The sequence below is a fragment of the Orycteropus afer genome, unplaced genomic scaffold, assembly GCF_000298275.1.
Source record: "Orycteropus afer afer isolate SDZICR_OR568_19922 unplaced genomic scaffold, OryAfe1.0 scaffold00074, whole genome shotgun sequence".
Taxonomy (NCBI): domain Eukaryota; kingdom Metazoa; phylum Chordata; class Mammalia; order Tubulidentata; family Orycteropodidae; genus Orycteropus; species Orycteropus afer.
In genome coordinates, this window is record NW_006921661.1 from 10,632,973 (window position 1) to 10,642,294 (window position 9,322).

Consider the following 9,322-nt stretch of genomic DNA (forward strand, 5'->3'; position numbering starts at 1 on the left):
CTCCTCAGAAGGAAGGCTGGGCATTCCTACTTCCGTAGTGATACTGCCTCAGAAACCCAAGGAGGGGTCGCTATGAGTCGGGGCCGACTCGATGGCAAACAACAACAACAACAACATAGTTTGCTGAGTGTTTTTATCATGAAAGAATGTTAAAATTTTGTCAAATGCTTTTTCTGCATCAATTAAGATAAGCATATGGGTTTTGTCCTTTGTTTGATTACTGTGTTGTATTACATTGATTAATTTTTGTATGTTGAGCCAGCCTTTCATTCCTGGGATAAATCTCATTTGGTTATGGTATATAATTTTTTTAAAAATGTCACTTTACTTGGTTTGCTAGTATTCTGTTAAGGATTTTTGGGTCTAGTTATACTTGTTTCATAATCAGAGAAAGTATCTCTAATTTAAAGATGAGATAAATTCTTAGACCTCTGATCAATAAATCATACCTTAAATCAACCTTTAAGTTTATGCTTCCCTAAAGGATCTCTAGAAACAAACTGGTAATGACTTCAAGGACTGTCCTTCACTTTCTAAACAGAAAAAGCAGTTATAGCTTTGAGTTTTAGATTAACCTTTTCTTTTTTGCCTGCCTCCACTTTTGGGATCAAGCTAAATAAACATTCTGAAATACAGCCAGTAATTCATAAATACTTTTCCTATACCTTATAGAATGGATGAAGTCAATGACTCAAGGTATAGCTTCAGGATGGCGAATTCTACCCCAGTATGCAGCTGTTACTTAATGATAAACAAACATGCTCAGTAAAGATAAGTGACTTGCTCAACAGCCTCTCAATAAAGAACAGAAGGTAGACTAGAATCCAGTTCTCAATTATTTGAAGAATTTGTTCTCATTACTACGTTACATACCCTTGACCTTAAGAACTACAGTAGGGTCAAACTTCCTAGTTCTACATTATTAGAAGCCTTGCAACTTAGCACTACAAATAAGACTTAGAATTAACTAAGGTCCTATTTTCTTACCATAGTGTTAGTACTTGGCTGTCCTAGAGTGCTGGTATTACCAAAAGTAAAGCCAGTGTTCTGGGTGGTTGTGGCCTGCCCAAATGGTTTGCTGAAGAGGCTAGTGGTCTGCTGATTCTGTTGGCCAAAGAGACTACCTGGATTTGTTCCAAATCCAGTTGTACCTTTTAGGGAAAAAAAAAAAAGCAAAGGAAAAATATATTTAAGAAAATAAAAACACCAAAACTGTACATTATGCAGTCATTAGAATAGTCTTTTATTATCTATTATATACCTAAATTACCCTATATGCACTATTCAAATTGGATGACTACTTCATTTCTCATCCTTTTTCATCTAATTCCAGATTTCATTCAGACTTTAACAATTCCTTGACCCTAAGAACCCTTGCTGGGCTAAGTTATTTTCTTTTATGAGCCCACAGCTTTCTATTTTACAAGATATCATACTACACTCAAAGTATGGGTCTGTATGTATATTTACCCTGTAAGACTACATTTTTCTTGACAATAGAAACTTCCCCTTTATACGAACAGGGTCTTTACATACACTGAGTATACACAGTACTCAATAATAAACTAAATTGGAGAATGTCAGTGTTGAAAAAATGTAAACTATCACTTAGAAAACTATGTATTAATTTTTATATGTATACAAGAAAAAATTCTAACTTTGGGTTGTCTCTATAGAAGTAAACCGGTAGCTGAGGCAGTGGTACAGACCTTTGGTTATATACATTTTTGTAATTTTGTTTATTTTGTTCCATATAAAGTATTAGCTTTTGAAAAGTATTATTGCTTAAAGTAATTTAGTCATCATCCTAGACTCCTCTCACATGCCACCTCTAATCAGTCCACTGGTAAACCTCAATAGTTCTGTATAAAACTGGGTCCAAAATCTAACAACTACCCAAAATCAATCTTATAAAAGTACTGGTCATGTATGAACTTTGTTCCTCTCCTGTTCCTTATACTAATCAAATGTGTATCAGAAACTGTTTAGCAAGGAAAGCCAGGCCAAGAAGTAAGAAGCTGATCTTACCTCCTTTAACCATCTTCATAGCATCACCTTGGTCCAAACCACTATAATCTCATCTTCCACATGGATACAGCAGTAGCTTTCTAATTGATCTGTTTCTAACCTTCTTACCTTATAATCTATTCTGAAAACAGCAGCCTTCAAAAATGATCCTTCACTCATAATCACATTAGTTCTCTTTCAAAACTAATGATTTCTAATGATTTCTCCAAATCGCTCAAATAAAAATGCAAGTTCTGACACTGGCCAATGAAGTTCTATACAATCTGATCCCCTTATTTTCTAGTACATCCCCCTGCCCTCTCTTCTTTGGCAAACACGGTTTTTATACTTATAGTTTCCCCAAGCTCGTATGTTTTTTCCCCAGAAACCTGAACAGCTTATATCTTCACCTTCTTCAGACAGATCATCACTTAAACATCATCTTCTCAGTGAAGCCTTTCTTAATCATTAAAACTACATTTCTCCCCATCCCCGTATACATACCAGGCACTCCTTATTCCCCTAGTATCTCTGAATTATTTTTCTCCATAGCACTTATTACAAAGTGACAATTATGTTTTACTTTCTGTTGTCTTTCTCTCTGCTAACAGGTAAACTCTGTGAAGCAGTTATTGTCTGTTTTGTTTACTGTTATGTATCCAACAACTAGAACAGTACCTAGCAGGAGGGAGGCTTTCAACAAATTTGTTAAGTGAGTACATCCACTGCTTGTATCCCTACTGTACACCCAAAGAGCTAATGGTTGCGTAGTTTCTGTTTGAACTACATGTCACACTAAAGTCCTAGGGAAGCCCACTCCATTTTAGGAGTGATCATAAGCACATAACCTTACATTTCTACAATGTATTCCTCTTATGGTTAAGTTTGAAGACATTTTGACAGCAAAAGGAGAGAAAGAAAACTAAGATGCCAATCAGGCACACATTAGCCACTTCCCAGTTTAAAGAAACTCAATAATATAATACATTGTTAAGTACTTACTAGTTCCAAAGGCAGTTTTGTTCTGACCATAGGCAAAGCCTGAATTAGTGGTGGAGGAGCTAAAGAGTCCTGTAGCGCTAGAGGTGGCTGGAGAAGATCCAAACAAGCTAGTCGTGGTACCTGCTCCCACCTGGTTTTGAGGGCCTTTCCGGTTAGCCTGATAATCCTCTAAACGAAGTTCCTAAGAGGAGTGAAAACATATTTCCAATCTTAACATGCAGTCAAAAAAATTATTTAGGAAACTAATGCCTTAATTCTCAAGTTACCACATAGGAACCATGACTAAAAGACAGAAAACTACAGAATGACATTAACTTCAACAGCATTACAATAAAAATTTCTAATAGTAATAAGCATTACAATTCCTATCATCATTACTATAAAACTATAGGCCAAAGGGCCTAACATATCATAATCTTAATTTTAAAAAATAAACAATAAATACTTTCTTTTGGTAAAATGCTATGTAATAATCCTGTCTACTGCCATCCCTAATGTAAAAATTAGTTGATGAAAGATGCAGTATTCTGGAGAATTTGGGAAATTTAGGAAAAATGGGGACAAAGTTTTAACAGTTTTGTTTTTCAAGTCGGGGTATTTCTGCACACTCCAAAAAAGCAAGTTTAGGATATAGGGAGAAGCAAGAAGCAGCAATAGCTGTAATCAGGATGAAGGTTAGAATGTTTAATATTTTCAAGGTTTATACAACAGACATCAATAAGAATGAGCTAACTTCATGCAACTACACAGAATCTCACAACATAGGAAGAAGACAGATATACATGAGTACATAATGTAAGATTCCAGCTATATAAAGTTAAAAAATGGGCAGTCAAAATAGTGACTGCTTTTAGAAGAGGACAACAGGGCCTAGGAGGCCACAAGGGAAAAGACTGAGATGCTGGAAATGTTCTGTTTCTGAATCTGGATCCTGGTTACCTGAGTGTGTTCACTTAGTGAGAATTTATTGAGTAGTAAGTATGACTTTGACCTTTTCTGTATGTATGCTATACTTAAACAATAACAAGTTTACTAAAAACACATGTACACACATATACACTGCCCAGTGTAGCATGAGCTACATCCAATCAGAATAGACCATTAGTAGAGCTACACCAATACATATAAGCCAAATATTATCCCCATCTAAAAAAAATTAACATATATTAAAATTCTAAGGTTCACGTTAAAGCTTTCTACCTAAACTCAATTTGAACCACTTAATTCTAAAAATAATCCAAAACATTTGTAAAAGCTGCTTTCCAATACAGTGAAAAGGTTAAGGCTGATAGTCTATAGTGCATTATACTGACCTCTAGTGACTTGCATTCATATTCTTTCATAGCAGTGATACACTGGTGCTTGGTGCTGATGTTAGTGCTAACTCCAGCTTTGACCATAGTATCTGTACCAGTTGGAGGCTGCAAAGATAAAGGTAAATTTGGAAGTCTGAGTTTATTTTCCTACTCTCATAGACACAATTCATCACTCATAGAACTCTAAAAATTAGTCCCTTTGTCTTTTATTTAAGAGATAGTTTCAAGAATACTTGCACAAATATATTACATTTCTGATGTCTCCCTCCATCTGAATAAATCAAACTAAATAACAAAGTTATCACAAACTCAAGATTTAATTCCATAACCCAAGCCATCAAAGTATTTGCTAAAATCAGTTTAATATTATATGCATAAAGAAAGTGTTACTCAATTTATCCAGCATATACATTTAAACTTTCATTTTCAAATTTTATCTCCTATTTTAAAGCACAGTAGTTAAAGCACTCAGCTGCTAACCAAAAGGTCAGCAGTTTCTCCATGAGAGAAAAATGAGGCGATCTGCTTCCATAAAGATTCACAGCCTTGGAAACCCCACAAGGCAGTTCTACTCTATCCTATAGGGTTGCTATAAGTCACGATCAACTCGATGGCAGTAGGTTTAATTTTCTGGGGTATCTTCTATTCTGCCCAGAAGTGCTGGCTTTATAAAATGCTGTTGCATTTAAGAAACTATGGAAGCCTGTTTTGTTCTCCCTCTGCCCCCACCACAGCCTGATGAGGAAACAGGCAAAGTAAGTATTGCCAGTTTTCTCAATTACTGTACCTTATAAGAGATATACAGTATCTTTCACTATCACTCATAATAAACTTTATTTTAAATTCAGGATTCTAAATTCAGTATTATGAATTTATCACCTGAGATATTCTTCATTTTATAGAGAAAAGTTTTACCAATCCTTATTTCTGCCATAGATTTCCATCACACCAATTGAAAGCCAAATTATGTAAACAGTAAATTCAAGTTCAACCACATGAATACAAATTTGATTGGATTGGGCATGATTCAAATATACATTTTAATTGAAATCTATGTTTCCTGACCCTTCTTATCTACTACAATGTAACTATTTACAGATTTTGTTTTTAACAAATCTTTCAGGAAGAGTTAAAATAAGTTATCCATAAATAGAAAGAACAGTTTTTACAATTCATCCTGCAAAGAAATATACAGATGGAAAAGAGACGTATTCTACAAAGATGAAAAGAAAACACTTACATTGAATTTAATGGTAGTTCCAGTAGGTGCAGCTGTAAAACTACTTGTCCCAAAAAGGGAACCAGATGTGTTACCAAAAGGGTTTGAGGTGGTATTTGTAGTTCCAAAAAGTCCTCCACTGCTAGTACTTGTTCCAAAATCTATAAATTAGAAAGAAAAATGAGGTGGTAACCAGAAAGGAATTTAAGAATTCCTTTTGGAATTGAGCTGTAGCATTAGAGCAGCGCTATTGTTACATCTCAAATGTTCTTTCAAATCTCCCTAGCAAGTAAGTTCAAGCACGTATTTCATATAGACACATACCTGTTTCTAAGTTTAGGACTTTCAAGTGAGATAAAGTTTGAATCCTTCAATCATATAAGTATTCATGAAACTTGCAAGACAAATTAAAAGAAATACTACTTCATTTCATTATAAATTTTATCTCATCCTTTCCTTGGCAAGACTAGATGTTGAATGAACTTGTCTTTCTAAGAACACCTGGTCACAACAGATTTTAACAAGACTCATAGACTATTTTACTTACATTTATTACTTTATGTACACATACACACAACCAAAATGTTTAAAACATATGGTCCTACTAGGGTAATCAAATATAGGTTAAGGTAAATTTTCACCCCCAAAATAATTTACAGACATTAGTAGCCAGTGTTAATCACTTTATAGAAATAAAGAAATAAAACAGATCCTCTGATAACCTTCCTTACCAAAAAGAAGTGCTAAGAAACTAACACATATAAATGAATTTAACTGTTAGCTAACTATGAGATACTACCTCTACAGAAGTCATACATACATGCCAGAAATGTCAGTGACTAATAAAAAATCATCTGCCAGTATTTAAAATTAAATGGCATTCTAATTACCAAGTTACAAAGAATGTGATTTCTCACTGGCAGACCAACTGCTTGCTACTACTTCTTTCTAACACCATGTCCTAATACACAGTGTGAAGTAAATGGGGACATACCTCTTGAATTAGCCCTTTAAATTGTATTTTATATTGTCAACTATTTCAACATCCCCACAAACAACTTTCCCTTTGGAAAATATTGTTATCTGGGTAAGAACTCATTCTCCTATATTCTTGTGTTGGGAAAGGCATCCCCTCACAGAGCATACCTTATCAATTAATAGTAGCTGCCTCTCAACAATATTGTATGTAGAAGCATTCCCAGGACAAAGTTAGACTTAAAAAGAAAAAAAGCTATGATCAATTAGCAACATCTGCCATGGACAAGGAATGAATCATGTCACATCCAGTATCTGTCATTCCTGCTCTAGTCTCTCTATACCAAATGTGAGGCAGAGACATAAAGAAGGTACCTCTGTAGCACAATACTACTGACTATGACACATCCCTCCTTGAAATTCTCCTTCCTTAACATCAACACTGCTCTGACCTGACTTCTCAGCCTACTGCTGGCCATTCTTTATTAGGCACTCTTCGTCTGACTATCCCTTAAATAGTAGTGCTTTTCACAGTTCTATCATTGGACAAATGTACAGATACCCTTCCTTTTATCCAGTCTTTTAAACTTTTCACTACAATTTTTTTTTTCAATATATATTTTTAAGTGTTCCTCTCCTGTTTTTGCCACTTGGTAGGAAAGGGAGATTTGTGGACAGAGGGAAAAAGAAAGCAAGAGCACATTCAATAAGGAAACCAAATTGTCAGATGCCAAAGTCCAATAATGTCCTACTTACTCCCAAAGCCAGTGGGTTTATTTTGTGCAAAGGCATTATTCTGGGATGAGAAGAGACTGGTTCCTGTGCTTGCAGTTCCAAACAAGCTATTTGATGTTCCTGTTGATGTGCCAAACCCAAAGCCAGTGCTTGTGGAAGTAGCTGGTTGGCTAAATGAATTTGTACCAAATAATCCTCCTGGGTAGGTAGGAAAGGTGAAAAAAAATAGTTAAATAGACAGATCTGAGCCATTATTATAAGTCCTAAAGCAGTGACAAATAAGTTAGCTACGTTCCAAATAAAGCTCCTACCTGGTTTGGTCTGTGAATTTCCAAATAGGCCTCCAGTATTGTTGCTAGAACCAAATGCAGATGTTCCAAATGCCCCTCCAGTAGTTGTGCCAAAGCCACTATCTAAGAAAGCAAAATCCAAAGTCAGGATACATTCTAATTCAGGTAACCCAATGAAAATGAGTTTCAATGCTTTTACTATTCTGCATTTGGATAAGAAATACCTGTCTAGGGTTAAAATTAAGCCAAAGACATTTTACTTCATTGTCTCCAAGGAATGTATGGAAACTCAAGAGTCAAAAAGTATTACTTTTCAAAATATTGTCGATGTTGATAAGTTAAACAAGAAGAACAAAATGAGTGGCAAAGTTAACTAGTTACTATAAGCTACAGATAAAGTAAAACTGTCCATATAGTGTTAAAATTTTCTCCAGATACTATTACTCCCCATAGTTACTGGGACGAATAGTCTTTAATTAGGGAAGCACATCAGAATGACTTGGGTAGTTTTTTCAAAGTACAAAAGCTCAGGTTCCAACCTCAAAGATTCTAATTCTATAGCTCTGTGATGGAGAATGTGTACTTTGAGAGACAAAAAATTCCAAATGTCACTCTGATGGGCATCTTTGGTTAAAAAAACTATTGACTCTAAGACGGGTCAGGTTGTTGTTGCTGTTATGTGCCGCTGAGTCAACCCTGACTCATAGCGACCCCTCCTTGGGTTCCCGAGACAGTATCACTACGGAAGTAGAATGCCCAACCTTCCTTCTGAAGAGTGGCTGGTGGGTTTGAACTGCCAGCCTTCTAGTTAGCAGTCACATGCCTTAGGCACTACACTACCAGGGCTCCTTAGACAGGTCAGGAGACACTTGAAAAAATTTCTGCTACTATTCGTTTTATAAGGTACGATTAAGGTCTTGTGGGTATGTCTTTAAAAAAAATTTTAACACTTAATAGAAAGAATCTGAAATTTACATTAAAATACTTTGGCGAAATATTCTCTTCCTTTTAAAAAGAGAGGAATAAATAAAACAAGATTTGGAAAATGCTGACCGGTTAAGCTGAGAGCTTAACATGAGAGTTCATTATACCAATTCTTTTTATGTTTGTGTAAGTTTAAAATTTTTCTTAACAGTAAGTTTAAAAGTGAATAAACAGTTTTGTTGTTGTTGTTATTTGCCGTCGAGTCGGACCCGACTCACAGCGACCCCTCCTTGGGTTTCCAAGGCAGTATCACTATGGAAGTAGACTGCCCCATCTTCGTTCCTTCCAAGGAGTGGCTGGTGGGTTTGAACTCGGCTGAGTGCCTAAGGCACTTGACTGCTAACCAGAAGGCTGGCGGTTCAAACCCATCTTCCTTCCGAGGAGTGGCTGGTGGATTTGAACCTCCAGCCTTCTGGTTAGCAGTCAAGTGCCTTAGGCACTACACTACCAGAGCTCCCATATACTTTAGAAAGCAAGAAATGAAGCCATGGAAAAGGATGACACAAAGATACTCAGGAAAACTATGCTGAAGAAGGAACGAACATGAGCTCTGGAGCCCTGTTCCATGCCAGGCACCTGGCACACATTATCTACAACAATCAGCATCCAAGGAAGGAATTATTATCCCCATTAAAAGGATGAAGAGACTGTAGTACAAGGCTAGCTAAACACCAAGGGTCACACATTTAGGAAGAGTTAGAGCAGAAAACTCATCAATAAACAGTTACAGAAGGTCTTCCACAGATAGAGTCTTATACCAGTTGCTAATTAAACCTACTGTCATTGAGTCAATT

At 35.9% G+C, this 9,322-nt stretch overlaps 1 protein-coding gene across 1 annotated transcript in view; it reads right to left on the bottom strand.

Annotated features, from left to right (window-relative positions):
- Nucleotides 1–9,322, bottom strand: part of NUP98 (nucleoporin 98 and 96 precursor) — a 92,998-nt gene that overhangs the window by 82,910 nt on the left and 766 nt on the right. The window contains exons 2-7 of the mRNA XM_042780961.1: nucleotides 7,566–7,667; nucleotides 7,276–7,452; nucleotides 5,566–5,705; nucleotides 4,323–4,430; nucleotides 3,010–3,190; nucleotides 988–1,151 (exon numbers count right to left, since the gene is read on the bottom strand). Coding sequence (XP_042636895.1) covers nucleotides 988–1,151; nucleotides 3,010–3,190; nucleotides 4,323–4,430; nucleotides 5,566–5,705; nucleotides 7,276–7,452; nucleotides 7,566–7,667 — 872 coding nt within the window. The remainder of the gene's footprint in view (nucleotides 1–987; nucleotides 1,152–3,009; nucleotides 3,191–4,322; nucleotides 4,431–5,565; nucleotides 5,706–7,275; nucleotides 7,453–7,565; nucleotides 7,668–9,322) is intronic.